An 18,701-nucleotide genomic window follows, 5' to 3' on the forward strand; every position below is an offset into this window, starting at 1 on the left:
AAAGAAATGTGAGAGAAAAATTTAGCAAGATCCAAAATTTCTATAAGGAGTTAAAATCATCTGATATTTAATTGTTGAAATGAGAATTCATTATCTTAAATTTTACAAGTTATATATTTTAAAAGAGCTTTTAGCAGTAATCATGACAATAATGATTAGTAGAAATGTATTCATAAGAATTAATACTAATTTTATTATTTCATATATTTCAGCCTGAAACTTAACAAGTCATTTTCATTGCATAAGCACATTCTTAAGATGAAGTGGGGGAGGTGGAATGTTATTCCTTTTTTTACAGAATTTGAGCCTTGTGTTGGAGTGCCTCCATACAATGGATAGTTGCAAATTAAAATTAAATGTAAAAATAAATGAAATAAATATAATAAATACAATAATAATGTTAAGTGTTAATAATTTATAATTAATAGTAAACAATCTAGTAGTTTCAAAATATTTGCAATAATAAAATTATTATTATTAATTCTTATGAATTCATGTTTCTAAATGATAATTTTTAATAAAAATAAGTGTTGAAATAAATTTTGTAATTATCAAAGAAGTATGACAATTTAATGCTTATTAATGAATTATTATGCATTGTTGTTATATCAGGTACTTTTCCATGATCTTCCTCTTTAGTTGAAGTTGAAGCAATGTTAGATAAAGAAGGAATTTCTTTGGCCGATATTGAACCTGAGGAAGTGGATTCACTGTATGTATTAAGTATGAAGTTTGGCATTTAAAATGTTTTTTTTTTTAATTTATTTTATTTTTTATGATAGTGGGTGTTGAATGTTGTGACCCATATAAAATTTTTACTTAGTAATTTACACATGTAAATGTGTCAAGTTTAAGGATAGCATTCCTGGTCAGAGCAAGATTATCATCCCTATTCTTTTTTCAATAGTCACATGGTGTCAGCATTCATACTGAAGAATTTATGGAGACACAACATGTGTTAGAGTAATTACTTTACTTATCATTAAGAAAGTAACATTCGAAGTTTCAACCTCTGTATTGAGGTCATCATCAGGAAAACATACATAAGTACAGGATACAAGATACAAGCTACTTGACAATGCATTAGACAAAAGTAAGAGGAATCTAAACATTTGTGAATTGTGAATCATTTACCCTCTGGTGGGATACACAATAAAAAAATAATTTTAAAAAAACATAAAAAAATAGAACTACATTAAACAATTTCTAATGTCCTATTAAGATTGTCTTCTGTTTAGGGTTGTTTCCGGATGTTATACAGGTTGAAAATGGGTCCTCCAAATTCTTCGAAATAATTAATCCATCATTCTTGTTCAGATTTGGATGATGTTTCAGCATATCATAGGCTTCTTTGAATTTTCTTTCAAACCAAGTTTTGGTGTGGTGCAGGGACTTGGTGCCTTTCCATTCAATTCTGTGGCATGTTTGGAGTGTGTGACAGGTCTGTTTTACCATAGTGGAGGTATTCAATGTGGCATTTACTCGCCGTTACAGCACATGCATCACAATTAGGATTTGCATCACCTGTTTCATTTGCTCTTCTTTTCAAAGTCCTAGTTCTAAGCCACTTTTCCATTATTAAAAAACGTTTCCAAAAAATATATGAATACTAGGGTTAACTCATGACACATCATTTAGCACTTCTGAAGGTATACTGAGCCTTGGTTGAAGGAGGAAAATCTTCAGTAATAAAAATCAATAAACAACAAGCAATTGGTTGAAATGTGGATAACACATGTTCACCTCAAATCTGGTTGAGGGAAAATAGATGAGAAGAGGACTTTTTCTAAATGTTCTAAATAAAAGTTAGCTAAAGCAGGAGAAATAGGACTTCCCATGGCCGTTCCTTCTACTTTGGCTGTAAAATTTATTTTGACATACGAAATATCTGTATTTCGTAAGTCAAAATAAATTAACATACGAAATACGAATATTTTGTATGTCAGAATAAATTTTACAGCCAAGTAGAAGGAACGACCATGGGAAGTCCTCTTTCTCCTGCTTTAACCAACTTTTATTTAGAACATTTAGAAAAAGTCCTCTTCTCATCTATTTTCCCTCAACCATCCTTTTTGGTAAGATATATAGATGACATCTTTACTATTTGGCCACACAGCAAAAACTCTTTACCTTCTTTTTTAAACAGTATCAATTCCTTGCATCATCATATAAAGTTTGCTATGGAAATAGAAGAAAACAACCAGTTATCTTTTTTAGATGTTCTCCTCATCCAATCACCTTCAAATATTCTTACAACTACAGTATACAGGAAACCAACGTTCACAGGTCATTATATTCTTAAAGAATGAACCCATCATCCATGTCAAAAAAAAACAGGAATTATAAAATGCCTCATCAGAAGAGCCAAAACTAATTGTTCTACTTTTGATTATCTACAGAAAGAACTTTCTACTATCCAACAACACATGAAACTCAATGGCTTTTCTGAAAAAAGTACTCAACACCTTCTCAGTTCTTATAATCCTCCACAAAAATACAAAGTTTCAATATGTCGAGTGCCTATTCCTTATATCTCCAGTATTTCAGAACCTATCGCAAGAATTTTAAAGAAATATGATTTAACAGCTACATATTCACCTATTAACAAATTGTCTTCACATTTTCCTTCTCCTAAAGACAAACACTCAACTTTATCTCTTCTTGGAGTTTATCAAATTCCTTGCAACTGTGATCTCTCCTATTTTGGACAGACTGGACATTCTCTTGAAAAAATAATCCAAGAACATCAATCCTCCCTTCACAACAAACATGAAAAGTCTGGATTGGCTCGACACGGGATTGAAACTGACCACAGCATCTTTTGGTCCAGGACTCGCCTCTTGTATAGATCCCGTTATAGGTTTGCACATTTGTTCAAGGAAAGCGTGGAGGCCTTGCTTCATTGTCCCAACCTGAATCGTAATGACTGTATATCTATATCAAAAATCTGGGAAAGTCTAATCAAGATTATTCATTAATTTTTTTTTTTCAATCATGTCTCTACTTCAAAATATTCCGTTTCATACTTAGTGATATAACATCACGCGGCGTGTTCCATTTTTAACGATCTATTGTTAGTATTCTAGCTTGTATTTTTTAAAACTGTTCTTGTAATACCAGTGAGGATGGTCTGTTATTTCCAGACCGAAATATTTGGTTAATTAAATATCTTTCTTGTGTTTACGTGCATATATCATTCGACAGTCATTCTTGTTGAGATTTGGTCTGTGGATATGAGCTTCACAAACTTTCTTTATGTAGTCTCTCAAGTAAAAAAAAAAATAATTTTTCTATACCTAGTGGATAAAAGGTGTGGTTGGCCAGACCAGACTTATCTGACTCATGAAGCAGAATACAATCTTTGATATTCTTCTAGATGAACAACCAATGTGACCAATTCATCTGCCTATAACAAAGGCCAGCACAGGATTCTGTAAACTCCAAAATGAGAAAGTGGAGAATAGTTAGCTTTCAGAGAGTCTGGGAAGGAATTTAATTTCTAAACTGGATGGGAAAAAACTTGAGGATTAGTGAAGTAGTCTCTCAATTATTTCCAACACTCCCTTTACACATAGAATGGAAATTCTAGAAAACTCTTCTAGAAGGGAATATTTGGACAAAGGCCATGTTTATTAACTATTTTATTGATTGTTTTATATCCGTTAGAGATAATATAGCTCTGCTATAAAAAAAGAGAACCAGTAGAACATAGTTTTGTGATTATGAACTAAAGTTATAATAATGCCATATTTCTGACAAAGGTAATGATGTGATGCAGCATTAATGTATTTTCCAGTATGAGATGTTTACCTGTATACAGAGAACTAGTTACCATTAGGTTGTTGTAAGGTGAGAATGTCCCATAAATGGGAGGCAGTTGTTTTCTTCTGCTTAAAGGGTAAATATATTTCTGTGGTGTATTGAATTAATTTTCTCTAGAAACTTACAAAGCTTCGAGGAAGAGGTCCAGACAGCAAATACATCATCATATAGATATACATCTATACCAAAAGGCTTAGGACAGGAGAGAGAAAAAAAAAAACCATTAAGAATATGTTGTTCAAAATGTTACATATAATAATTTGCTAGAGTTGGAGAAATAGGAGACCCATTGCAGTTCCTTCTATTCTGTCCATTTATAAAGCATGTTTTGACAAGAAACAACCTGCTTTTATGACAAAGTTGAATAATTTTATAATATCAGGAGGAAAATCATTACATAATCTATTATATCAGCAAGAGGGATGTTTGTGAAGATTGAAACTGTATCAAAACTAATTAAAAGATCTGTTGACTGTAAAGATATTCTTGAAATCCTCTGAATTTTTAATGAAGACAAATTTCTAGTAAATGAGAAGAGAAGCTTAGACAGATGTTTTGAATGTTTAGGTCAGACAATCTGTACAATTTATAGTTGGTCTTAAGCAGTGGTTCTTAACCTGGGGGCACTGTCAATGCTGTGGGGGAGTAAGCATTATAATACTACTAATATAATAATAAACTTAATATAAAAAAAAAAAAACTTGAGACTTCGTTTGGTGAACATTGAACCTGATATCGAAAAATTAGCAGGATCTCATCAGGATAGCATTAATGATTGGCTTATTAAATACAGTAAGTTTACCTCTTTTTTGGGTAAAAATTGATTTGTATCAAAGTCACTAATTTTTAATTAACTACCAATTCAGATATGTTGATGATAATTTAGGTTTGCCTAATAATATATCATAATTATCTTATTGAGTCATTAACCTAGTGCAAAAATGAGCAGAGGGTGCCAGACCATTTATTTTCCTGGTGTCCCCCTTTCGAATAGTTGAAAGGGGGTGCCAGGCAAAAAAAAAAGGTTAAGAACCACTGTCTTAAATCTTAAAGAGACATTTTCGTTATGAATCTTTGGACATCTTGGTCTTCCTTTCAACTATTCGAAAGGGGGGCACCAGGAAAATAAATGGCCTGGCACCCCCGCCCCTCTGCTCATTTTTGGTATGATGAACTCTTTAACTTTTTTGATAGTGTCTTCATTCCAAAATTGAACTTCCTCCAGAAGATTATTAAGTTGATCTGCAATTGAGTCAGATCTCTGAATATGTATCTGTATGTAGAATGATCCTGAAGCAGAAGATTAAGTTTTCTAAAATATTTATTTACTTATAAAACTTAAGAATCTTCCACTTCCAACAACTGCATTTGTCCCTTTGTCAGCTCTGGTTATAACTATATTCTTATGGCATTATAGTGATGATAGAGCCGAAACTTAATTTTTAGATAGATTGCTATGAGGAGGTATAGATTTAAACAGAAAATATGTTGCTTGAAAACAAATTTTACTAGCAGTGGAATATTTTATGAAGACAATACGAAACGTAATATTTATGATCAGGATAGATTTCAGAGCTATGGTATAATCTAATGCTTTAGATAACACAGATATTTCATTACTAGATAAAGGATGGCTGGAAATATTAATAACTATTCTTTCAGTGTGTATGAGCTCTAAGAGGATACTCCTTCTTGGTAAAAAGTGATTAAAATTTTTGAATTTTGAGGATGCCGTTTAAAAAATCTGCTGAGTGTAAAAAGAAATTATATAGACAGTATCTTATTTATCAGTTGATAAAACATTGGATAAATAAATAAGTTTCTGTGGTTTAGCAACTCTGTAGGAAGCTTCAGTATTGAGACCACATTTTTAGATAAATAACAAGTTTAATAAAATAAACAAATATAACGAAACAAGTTTTGTAAGTTGTCAGACTTACATCATCAGATGTACTAGCAAAAGTTATACATAAATAAATTATTATTATTATTACGTGACACCTCCAGGGAGTCCAAAGACTCATCGAGGGAATGCGCCTACTCTACAACTCTGTCTCCACCACCACTAGTATTTTCAGACAATCACAAACATCCATGCCCACAGCAGGATTCGAACCCTCAGCCTTTTGGCTGGAGAGCAGATATGCTAACCACTCGGCCAACCAGGCTGGCTTAACAAGAAAGACTAGAAATTACAATATTAGATGTTATCAGAACATCACAATTGGTACATACAAATAAATAATCAGAATAAAAAATGTTAAATTAATTACTGTATACATGTTGGAACAATGCTAGTTGTTTCTGTCACATTCTGTAGCATCGCACATGTTGTTACAAGATTTTAAGAATGCAACCACACTACATTATATGAATAATATTACAGACAAATTGGCAACATTGGGCCGTGAGTACAATGTTAAAGTGGCTTTTTTACCATTGCATAAAATCTCCAGGTTCTTACATCTACCAAAACCTCCACATCATCTCCCATGCAGGGGGGGAAGGATCCATATGTCTGAACACGGATGTCAAAAAAAGAAGACTACATAAATCAGGTTTTGCATCCTATACAACTAAGACATGCCATCAAGTAGTTTGGCAACAAACAAACATGCCTTATATTGATCTTAATTGTTTTAAAAGAAAGTTCAAGGAAGCCTGTGGAATGCTCAGGATCCCTACATGATATAACAAAATTCAAGGCTTAATCCTACATTAAGTTTACTCTGCTTTCATTAAAAATCTAACTACTGCAGACCTAGAACATACACCAGTAACTAGCATTGTTCCAACACATATATAATAATTAATTTAACATTTTTTATTCTGGTTACTTATTTGTATGCACCAATTGTAAAGTTCTGACGACATCTAATATGTGTAATTAATTGATTCTAGTCTTTTTTTGTGCGTATAACTTTTGCTTATGAAACTTGTAGAGTTATATTTGTTTATTAAACTTATTATTTATCTAAAACATGGTCTCAATACCAAAAGCTTTCTATAAAACATTAGATAATTCTGCAGCAACAGAAGTAATATGATGATTAATGGAAGAATAGTTGTTGTTTTTTTTGTTTCATGGATCTGATTAATTAACAAAGAACAACTTGCGCTCCAGTAAATATGATGTGCTTATGGAGAATGAAAAACTTGTTTAATTTTACAGCAAGTTGGAATTAGTTGCGCATTTCATGTCCAGAAAATCTCTGTTTTTCTTCACTTATAGCCTATAAGTGAAGTATGATAGGCTACACTTCCTTGTAGCTATCACATTTTGGACAATCTGAAATATCTGCCTCATTTTGTCACGAGGAACATAAAACAAGGTGCATATCCATCAAGTATTGGAACTTCAATAATCTTGCCATGTGGAATATGCCATCTCTACTGAATGGAAAGGCTTTATAAAGAAAGCTATAAAACATTGTTACATCATCCCAACTCAATTGAATAAATCTGATAGCCTATGTTCTCTTATGAGAAATAGTGCTTCTTCAGTATGCTAGCCTTTTATAGAGATAAAAATCTCTAGGAATTTTTTGACCATTTATTAATTCAAGCTTGATGATTGTACTTTGTTGAATTTTTTCCCCTGCTAAGTTGTATGTTATGTTGTTTAATTTTTGTACTGATGATGCCTGCAATACATAGGCAAAAATTCTACTAATAATGAATTAATTTTACTTAAGTATTTTATCCATATTCATTTTAATCATGTCTACTTACACTCTTAAGTGAAAAGAAATGCCTAGGATACATGACTGTGATAAGACCTAGTACATAAAGGAAGATGGGATGAGCATTTATATGATAATTTGTATTCTTTTGGCTTTTCAAGATAGATTTATTTAAATTTAAATATTTGATGTATATCTTATCCAGTAGTTATTTATTTTGCATTATTTAAAAAAAAAAAAAAGAATACTTAAGTTCTGGCTATATTATTGAAGGTAATCAATATCTTTACTCTTTAGCTGCATAATATTTTCTTTATTAGCTTTACAAGCCTTCAAGATGGCAAACTAGTTACACACAGAGGCAGTGGATCAGGAGGCTACTGTGAACATGTATTCCGGTATGCTGCAGATAAATTATATAATGAAACAGTTGCAGATCTCAATTTCAGAATTCTACGGTAAGTTTAAATCTAAATATATCCAGATCTGTTTTACCTAGTTACATATATCTGTTGTTCTGTTTACTCCTCCCTCCTGAAATGGAACTCAGTTTCGCACTGCCCTTTCCATATGTGCAGAGTGAATTATTAAATACTGATATGCAAGCATTAGTCAGAGAATTAATATTTACTCTGCCTAACCTGTGTTCTAAGAAAGGCAGTAGCATGGGAGGCATGGACATGATCAAAAATGCTTGAGGTAATGTAGAATCCTCAACAATGAATGGCTAGTACCATCCTTGATCTCGGTTAGTGTACAATTTCAAGCAGTTTTCTGGATTGAGAAAGAAATGACATATCACTGCCTTCATTGCCTTTCTACATGAAATAGTCACAATTTGGCAATAAATTTTCTAGTGTCTTGGACAGTCACTCATTCAAGCTTATACAAGTTTCATTCTCATCACTTTCTTGTTTTCTAATGTCCTCTGATGCTTTGCTGAAATTTCCTCCTTAAAATCTTTATTTTCATTATAGCATTGAACACTGCTATCAGTGGATGCAAACTCTTCATAGTTTCTGATATAGATATAGTTTACTTCAAACGGGACGTAATTTTCACTGTCAATTGTATCTGGCATATTCATGGTTCAATTAAAACTACAGTGAGCAAACAGTTTTGAATGGTGTTGTGTCTTTCTTGCCAACTATTGGCCATAAACTGTATTTCTTGTAAAAGATTAACTTTTGCACTGACCTCCATAACAACTGTCAAGAACTAGTAAAATTTTCTGACAATTTCATGTGGTAGAGGTACTGGGTGGCCCACAGCACTGTGTCCCAAATAAAACAAATTCTTGTTATATATTCTCATTTCATTTTTGCTCTTCCAGACTTGTCCCAATAAAATGGCTGCCCAGATTAACTGGCAAACCAATTAACCAGAATCTACCTTGTGTGTGGGGGGGGGGGGGCGCACACATGTGTGCTACAGATGATAACTTTAATATGAAGGCTGAAATGTTGAGTAATTAGTTTGCCTTATTTTAAATTAAAGTTATTACACCAACATGGAAGTAGTCTCCATAATTTTGTCATAATGAATGTTGAAGACTTTTATTATATACTAGTTCAAGAACTCTTTATGTAAGTGAAATGTCTAACCTTTTCATTTGTTAAAACAGGAACCAGGACTTGCAAGAAGTTATTCTCGAAAAAGATGGAGAGGTAGTTCTAAGATTTGCCATTGCGAATGGTTTTCGGAATATTCAAAATATAGTGCAGAAGATTAAAAGAAAGAAATGTCCGTACCATTTTGTAGAAATCATGGCTTGTCCTTCAGGTAATCAAAAAGTGCTCACATTTTTGCATTAATGATTGTAATATCAGGATTGTAGTTACGTTTGATTCCTAATGTGACTTGCTTTAGTTTAGTTGAAGTTAATGGGACTCATTCATCATAGTAAGCTTATAGCAATGAATAATATATTGAAAAGAAAACTGAGTGGCAGATGATTTGAAGATATTTTTATAGATTGAAGGTTTTAAGAAATAGTGTATTTAGGAAAATTATTCTAATTTATGATTAAAAAATGTGATGACAAAATTTTATGAAAAATTGGTCAATTATCTTGAATGAATGATCTATAATTCTGTTGAAAATGTTTGAAGAATTCATGGCAGAGGTATGCATCAGAAACTGAACTTAATATCTCCATCTGAAAGATAAAACCAAAGATACTAAATGCTTGCCATTATGATGAATGCAAAGTAGAATGGACTTGACATTAATGCTAAATTTCACAAAACTTGGTCAGTAATGTCAAGTCCATTCTACTTGAATTCATTATAATGGCAGGAATTTAGTATCCTTTGTTTTATCTTTTAGATAGAGATATTAAGTTCAGTTTCTGATCATACCTCTACTATGAATACAGAACAGCTCAAAACAGCTGAATTAATGTTTTATCATTCCAGTGTTGCTCGGATTTGCACTTGAATTTGTCATTTAACATACTTTTCATGAGTTTTCTCCATATGTATTATTTAAACAAGTGGCAAAGGAGACTAAAGTTTCCACTGCAATCATTGTTTTGGTACCGTCTTTTACTGCTTGTACTGTCTTTTATTGTGTGCATGCAAGCAATGCAGTGGATTTACTTGGCTGTTTGACATAATACATGTTAACATAATAGAAGAAATTTGAATGAACTAATTTGACTGAAAACTAATTTGAAGCCATAGTTTGGATTCCTCCAAGACTTCTTGAACCATTTCACCAACCAACACCCAAAAATACAATTTACTTCAGAGTTCAAAGTTAACAGTTCTTTTCCATTCCTTTCCTGGATGTTAAACTTACACCTGGATGTTAAACTTCAAAAAAATTGAAGACCTTTATTTACAGAAAATCCATGCATATTGTGCATAATATAGATATCTTTATGCACAATCTCATTATTACCAAGCCAAAAAGCTTGGTATCAATTCTACATTAGGTAAACATGCTCACTCCCTCATCAGTGAAGAAGATATCACCAAAGTTTCTTCTAATAACCTTTCAGAAGATCAGTTATCATAAGCAGACTACTAATAAGCTGCTGTTTAATCCATCTGCTCATCATATTGAAGATACTGATGAAAAGGTTTTATTTCTCTTCCATATATCAACTCTGTTTCCCCAAAATTAGCCAAAATTCTCAAAAAATATAAAATGCAACTTAATTTATTGCAGTTGTTCTCTAGTAATATATATTTTGTATTTCTCTTTTTTTACTTCCATGTAATGAGAATTTGGTTCTTTGGAGAACAGACAGGTTACTAGCTGGATGTGCAGTTTAAAAATGGCAAATGGCATGAAGATTATATTATACTAAAGAATATTTATTAAAAGAAAGCATTAGCATTATACATTTGACAAAATGTTTACATACATAATAAAACTAAAATGTATCTTTCCTTATACTTATTTATTTTAAATCATCTGTCACTAAAATTTTAAAAGTTGTAAGATAATAATCTATTTGCTAAATAGCAGATATTCTACAGCAGCATTTCCCAAACTTTTCCTATGACAGAACACTTCACAAATCCTGAAATTTTCATGGAACAGCTTGGTTATTTTGTAATGTATTAATTAATAATTAATTGTTAATTTAGCTGATTTTTATTAATTAATAATTGATCATTAATAATTAATTAAACATAAACATCATTAAATTAATTTGTGCTCATTTTCATTGCCATATCCCATTCTGATCACCAAAAATTTATAATATTATTATAAGTACTTACAAATGAATGCAGACTTTTTCTCCTGTGTGCTAATAGATTTCCCCTCCTTTTGTACATCCTGGAGATCGCTTTGTAGGCTGGTGGTGGATTCACTCACTATCTGTTGTGTCACAAACACCTTCAATAAGAGATTTCTTAACACCAAAATTAAACAAAGTCCTTTGTCTCTTATTCATATTAAAAGTTAAATATTCAGGCCTATTCCTTTTAAAAAATCATGGCACTACAGTTTTGAAACTTTCACCCTACAATACGAACTTGCGAAGAAAGTATTCAGTATTGCTAGATTTGAGAACCGGATACAGACTACCTTGATCTTCAATTTTAGTGGAAAAATTTTCTTTATACTTCCTTGCTGATTGGTCACTAACATTTGCAACACAGATGTTATTTCTTTCAGTTTAGAGAACAGAGGATACGCCGCTCATTGTTGTAATCGACTTGCAGGCATTTTTATGAAAAGGCATATGACACGGTGCCAAGAGAGAAGCTATTCAATACACTACAGTTATATGGTGTCAATAGAGCATTATATCAAGCAATACTTAGTCTTTATTTGAGTTGCAAGTCAGCAGTTAGAATTGAAGGAAGTACAGGAAGATGGTTTAATGTTAAATCTGGTGTGAGATTAGGATGTACATTACCCCTCTGTTATTCATTATCTATATGGATCACATTATGAAGGAAAGTGTTATTAAACATGATATCCGAATTGGAGATGTTAATGTCAGCTCTTTGCTTTATGCAGACGATGTTATACTTCTAAATAAATCTGCTACAAGTTTGCAAGATTCCCTGACTAAATTGAATAACTGTTGTAATAGATATAGTATGAAGGTCAACAATAAAAATACAAAGACAATAGGTAGAATCGTTGAAAATGTTGACTGTGTTTTGAATGGGGAACAAACTGTGGAACAAATAAAACATTTCAGCTACTTAGGCACGATTTTCACTGAAGATGGTAAATTAAATATGGAAATAGACAATAGAATCTACAAAACTGGTGGTTGGAAGTCCATTGAATAAATTCATACGGAATAAGAGAGAAATTAGTCGGAACACTAAATTAGCTGTATACAAGACAGTGTTCAAACCAGTTTTAACTTATGGATTTTAACTTAGGGCTGGGTCAGAAGTAAAACACTTGACCAAAGACTAGAGACCGCAGATATGAGAATCCTGAGAAAGATTAGGGGTGTGAACAGATGGCATCAATAGCAATATCATATTAAAAACGAGGATATTAGGAAAGAACTTGACATTATCAGCATCCAAGAATGTGTTAGCAAAGCTAATCTCAGGTGGCATGGTCACTTGAACAGAATGGGCGAGGAAAGATTAGCAAAACAAGTGTTCTCTGCCAGGTTGGTAGGAAAATGACCCAGGTGAAGACCAAGATATAGATGGATTGATATGGTACAAAGTGTCTTAGACAATAGAAATATAAGATCTGATAATGTTGGAGTCTTGACAAGTAACAGACTGATTTGGAGGAAAATTATAGATAGGAAGTTAGTAATGATGTAAATATTTCATGTAGTACTACCCTCAAAGCGTTAGCTCAAAGGGTGTACAGGAATTTGATGATGATGGACATGTCAGGAATTTGATGATGATGATGTCATTTCCTTCAGTTTTGAGAACAGAAGATACTCCACCATTATTATAATCCGCTTGCATGCAATTTTTATGACCGGTCATAAACAGAGGTATTCCCTTTCCCAAATGTTGAAAAGTTTCGATGTGCGAAAATTAACTGAAAATAATTCATGAATACTTCCACGTTTAAAAATACAACGATTGGTCACTAGCATTTGCTACACAGATGTTATTAGGCATTCTGGGTCTGAGCTTTTTGACATATTCAGGAATATTATTCTCCTCAGAATATTTCCACTATAAAATATTTATTCATGAAAAATGTTTAGAAAACTAAAATGACAAATTCCAGGAGTATTCATGAAATACAGTATGGGTAACCCTGTTCTACAGTATGATCTTGTATGTTGGTTGTGGGAGGGCATGCAGTATTTTGTCTATTTTATATGGGTTGTAACCATTGGCTAAAAAGAAAGACTTTGAAAGACAAAGTTCTTGTGAAGAACTTTTACCAGGTATTTGCCATTATTATTAGCTTTGCTCTTTTCTCCAAATTTTCTCAATATATTTTTGTATATCTGACAATCATTTCCTACTCTGCTATTTAGATCCCCAACAAGGACCAACTTTTCCTTTTTCATTGTTTCAGTTTCTTTTCTCTAAAGCCTCAAAAAATTCCTCCACTTCTACCTTAGAACCTTAGAACCTTCTGTGGGACCATAGGCACAAATAAGTGTCGTTGTCTAGTTCCCCATTCTCATATTTGCCCACATTACTCTACTTGAGACTGCCTGCCATTCAAAAAGATTAGCCTCATATTTAGTGTTGAATACTATGGCTATTCCTTCTTTTCCTTGATTGTCATTGCCTGAATATAACATTTTGTATTTATTGCTCAGAAAGATCTAACCAGTTTTTGTCTTTTTTGTTTCAGTCAGTCACCCCTATTATGTCGATCTGGTACTTATCTAATTCTTCACTAGCTCCATTTCTTTGCCATTCAGACTTCTTATGTTGATAATACCGATCTTTAACTCTGGTGATGTTGAGTTGGGGTGTGTTTTCAGATTTGTTCCAGTAGCAGACTTTTCGCTATTCGCCCTGGTTCCCTGGCAAAAACAACAGGGCCTTGTTTAACCAGGCGACTGTCCAGCTGGCATGAAATTTTGTCATGTTGTACCATCATTTTCTATATTGGTTTAAGCCAATAAGAATACAATTTGGTCGGCTAAATTCCAAATTGCCAGCCCATCCTTGTTCGTTCAGTACCTAGGTAGATACCAACAGGGTACACCACAAGAAGGTGAGGATTGGACATTAGGTCAGAACCCCTTTAAAGGCTATGTGAAGGTTTCCTCTCAGTTATACTTTGACCCTTAAGCACCCTAACTATTTGTCATAAAGTGTAAATCTTATTAGAACTTAGTAAGAAATTCTTCTGGAATTCAACCTTCTGAATTATGTAGTGTAGCCAATGTAAAACTTTTATCATACCTCCATATTTGAACATTTATAATTGAATATCATCTACTCAAGCTGCCTTTCCACATTTCTGGCTTTTAATAGCTTTTTCTACTACAAGTATTGATATATAATTCCTGAATATTTTCTACCACTGTTCTCTCACTGCTCGTTTCATTTAAATCTTTCAGATTTCAGGATATCTTTTTTTTTTTGTTTCCATCTTGGAACCCTTGATATGCTTTCTTCTTTTTCATTCCAGGATTGACTCTTTTAATTCCTTGCGTCTACCATAGTATTTTGATTTTTCTACCCTTTGCAGACACCTTTACTACATGCCTTTAGCTGAATCAGCGTTTCCTTCTGAGTTTGCTGCTGAGACTCCAAGGTTTAGTTCTTATTTTCAAACTCTTCCATTTTTTTTTTCTTGAGTAATATTTGTATAGTTAATCTACAGTTCACCTGTAAAAGCTGATCAACTTTAATTTAAAAAAAAAATGACTTCCTAACATATTTTTATTTTCAATATGATATTCAATAAAACTTTTATCCTTTCTTCAGGTCAGTTTCTGTACATTAAGATCAAACATGGTTAAATGATGACTAGTCCATATCTTGACCAGAAATCCAACAGCATTTACTATTGTTAGTTTTGTTCTATTCTCAGAACATTTCTATATGTCTGTGATTCATTTCCTGCCGTGCTCTTTAGATTAACACGGGGCCAGTGTTTCCATTTTCTTTATGTCAGCTGCCTTCTTTAATAACTTGAAAAATTCTTCCATTTCTTTCTTTCTTAGGAGACCTTCTTGTCCTATTCCCCATTTTGAAATTTCCCCACAAAACTACTTGAAATTACCTGTCCAGAAAGTTTATTTTTGTGTTTGGTGTTGAATGAAATCAGTACTCCTTTTTCCCTGATCATCATCGCCCAAATCAAACATCCTGTTTGGTATTCAGTAGGATTTCAACTGTTTTGGTTTTGTTTTGCCAATTATGTCCATATGGTATTTCTCTAGTTCTTTTTTGTTGATGCTTATGTTTGGTGCCTATTCTTCAGTTCTGCTGGTGTCAAGTTTGTTTCTGGAGCTGACTTTCAACATCCTCTCCAATTTCATAACGAAAACAGCAGGGGGATGGGGGGTCTCATTTAACCAAGTGATACCTTATCCTGTTTGATTCTGGTTTAAATCAACACAGAATACATTTTGGTTGGCTACATACCAAATTGCCAGACCATTCTCATTTTTCCATTATCCAGCAGATACCTACCAGACATGAAGGTGGGGGGGGGGGATTGGACATTAGGTCAGAAGCAGGTGGTTCTCCAATTTCATTAAAGGATATGAGGAGGTTTCTTCATCATATGATTCAAAAATTGTTGGTTTACCATGTCTGATTTGGCTCTGATGATGATGCTTGTGTGACAGTTGAAGAATATTAGCTGTTGGTTTATTAATAACATTTAATTAATTCATGTCATGTCTTTATTAAAATCAGTACAGTATGTATTATTAAACTATGTGCACAGACACCTACATATAGAAAATAAAAGCAAATAATAGTAGTGAATGCTATACTGTTCTACTTTCTTGTAGACCATATTATTCTATGTAATTATATATATATATATATATATATAGATATATTTTTTTTTCGTTTTTTTCTCCAGGCTGTTTAAATGGTGGTGCTCAAATTCGAGCAGAAGATGGCAACCAGAAAGTACTTATTGGGAAGCTAGAACAACTGTATAAATCTTTGAATTCTCGCTTTCCTGAAGACAATACACATGTAATTGAATTGTATGAAAGCTGGTTAGGAGGACCTGACACAACTGCAGTTCAAGAAATGTTACACACAAAATATCATGCAGTAGAAAAAATGACTAGTGCATTGGGTATTAAATGGTGATCTAAAGAATGGAAACTAGAAAGCCGAGATGCATACTCCACTTAATAATGAATGCTTAATGTAAAAAATGTATTAAGTGTCTTAACATATTAGACATGCGAAACAAATGTATAGTGAGTTACATGGTGAAATGAAAATACAGCAAGTTAATGTAAATAAAGTGAGTAATCAACCAGCTAGGTTCTAATGATTGGATGCTGTAATGGAGAAGGGAGGAAAATTAAAAGGCTGCCTGCAGTTCCTTGCTTTTTGGGGGATGCAAAGCAACAAATGTTACAGATGCTTTTTCATTTATTTCTAATGAAATATCTGAAATATTCCATCATATTAAAAATGTGGCAGTTTTATTTTGCATGCAATTATTATGCTTATTTCTAGAAATATGCCTTTGTCATATCTATTATAAAAACTAAATATTTTAACATTATTGGATTATATTAGATTAAAACTTTATTGATTTTTGTCATGTTGTACCATCATTTTTTATTTTGGTTTAAAAAATAAGAATGCAATTTGGTCGGCTAAAATCCCAAATTGCCAGGGAATATAACAAAGATCTGTATTTAAGTTTTGTTGATTTGGAAAAGGCATATAACAAGGTGCCAAGAGAGAAGCTATTCAATACGCTGCAGTTATATGGTCAATGGGGCATTATATCAAGCAATACTTAGTCTTTATTTGAATTGTAAGTCAGCAGTTAGAATTGAAGGAAGTACAGGAAGATGGTTTAATGTTAAATCTGGTGTGAGACAAGGATGTACATTATCCCCTCTGTTATTCATTATCTATATGGATCACATTATGAAGGAAAGTGGTATTAAACCTGATATCAAAATTGGAGATGTTAATGTCAGCTCTTTGCTTTATGCGGATGATGTTATACTTCTAAATAAATCCGCTACAAGTCTGCAAGATTCTCTGACTAAATTGAATAGCTGTAGTAATAGATATGGTATGAAGGTCAGCAATAAAAAGACAAAGACAATGAAAATAGGCAGAATCATTGAAAATGTTAACTGTGTTGTGAATGGAGAACCTGTGGAACAAGTAAAACATTTCAGCTACTTAGGCACGATTTTTACTGAAGATGGTAAATTAAATATAGAAATAGACAACAGAATCAGCAAAGCTGGTATGGTGGGAAGTCAATTGAATAAATTCATATGGAGTAAGAGAGAAATTAGTCGGAACACTAAATTAGCTGTATACAAGACAGTGTTCAAACCAGTTTTAACTTATGGATCTGAGAGCTGGGTCAGAAGTAAAACACTTGACCAAAGACTAGAGACCACAGATATGAGAGTCCTGAGAAAGATTCGAGGCGTGAACAGATGGCATCAATGGCAATATCATATTAAAAATGAGGATATTAGGAAAGAACTTGACATTGTCAGCATCCAGGAATACATTAGCAGAGCTAATCTCAGGTGGTATGGTCATTTAAATAGAATGGGAGAGGAAAGATTAGCAAAACAAGTGTTCTCTGCCAGGTTGGCAGGAAAATGACCCAGAGGAAGACCAAGATATAGGTGGATTGATACGGTACAAAGTGCCTTAGACGATAGAAATATAAGATCTGATAATGTTGGAGTCTTGACAAGTAATAGACTGATTTGGAGGAAAATTGTAGATAGGAAGTTAGTAATGATGTAATTTTTTCATGTAGTACTGTCATATCCTGTACACCCCTTGAGGGTACATGGCAGGAATTTGATGATGATGATGATGATGATGATGATGACTTTATTGATAATGTGCAGTTGAACTTGGTTATAATAACCACTGGATACCAACCATAGTTCTTATTAACCATTACTCATCATATCAGCGATGAGTTAAATCTTATTATTATTTTTTCCTTAATTCTCAATAACTTAATAAAAACAAATGAAGTACTGGATAGAAAAAAATAATATAATTACATACCTGAATATTATTTGTATGAATATGCTTGTTGTATAAACTAACATGCACTTAATATTAAACACAATTTGCCCATAATTTTAAAACCATACACTTGATACTGAACACAGTGTATTTCTCTGTAATTGAAAACACTACTAATTAAGAATAAACACAGTTTCAGTTATCCAGCCAGCCGTTACATATAAAATCGTCGCATCCAAATTGCTGAGGAAATTTTTCTGCTTGAGAGTAAGACCAGACTGTTCTGAATAATCCAACACTCATTTTTTTTTTTTTTAATGTAGTAAAACAATGCATCATCAACATTTATAAGCTTGCACTTCCTAAATTTTTTTGTTTTGGTTATGTTGTTTTCCAGCAACAATATGTAAATATTTTTATTCTTCTACAATGTCGATACTGTTGAAGAAGGCAAAGAAAACTTTTTACACACTTCAACATTTTTAGTATTACTTTCTAACTCATAAATAATTTCAACCTTTTTGAGAACCAAGAGACACTTTCTTTTAGTATATATATTTCTGACAGAAGAGTTTGTTTTAAATTGAATTTACATTCGTGG

At 32.6% G+C, this 18,701-nt stretch overlaps 1 protein-coding gene across 1 annotated transcript in view; it reads left to right on the plus strand.

Annotated features, from left to right (window-relative positions):
- LOC150105116 (cytosolic Fe-S cluster assembly factor narfl) overlaps nt 1-16,611 on the plus strand; it is a 98,445-nt gene extending 81,834 nt beyond the window's left edge. Inside the window, exons 8-11 of the mRNA XM_090396162.1 lie at nt 640-712; nt 7,826-7,963; nt 9,130-9,287; nt 15,975-16,611. Coding sequence (XP_090252288.1) covers nt 640-712; nt 7,826-7,963; nt 9,130-9,287; nt 15,975-16,213 — 608 coding nt within the window. The 3' untranslated portion in view covers nt 16,214-16,611. The remainder of the gene's footprint in view (nt 1-639; nt 713-7,825; nt 7,964-9,129; nt 9,288-15,974) is intronic.
- Nucleotides 16,612-18,701: the final 2,090 nt, after the last annotated feature.

Source organism: Typopeltis vanoorti, chromosome 7, assembly GCF_054136105.1.
Source record: "Typopeltis vanoorti isolate ZY-2024b chromosome 7, IOZ_Tvanoo_1.0, whole genome shotgun sequence".
NCBI classification, from domain to species: Eukaryota; Metazoa; Arthropoda; class Arachnida; order Uropygi; family Thelyphonidae; genus Typopeltis; species Typopeltis vanoorti.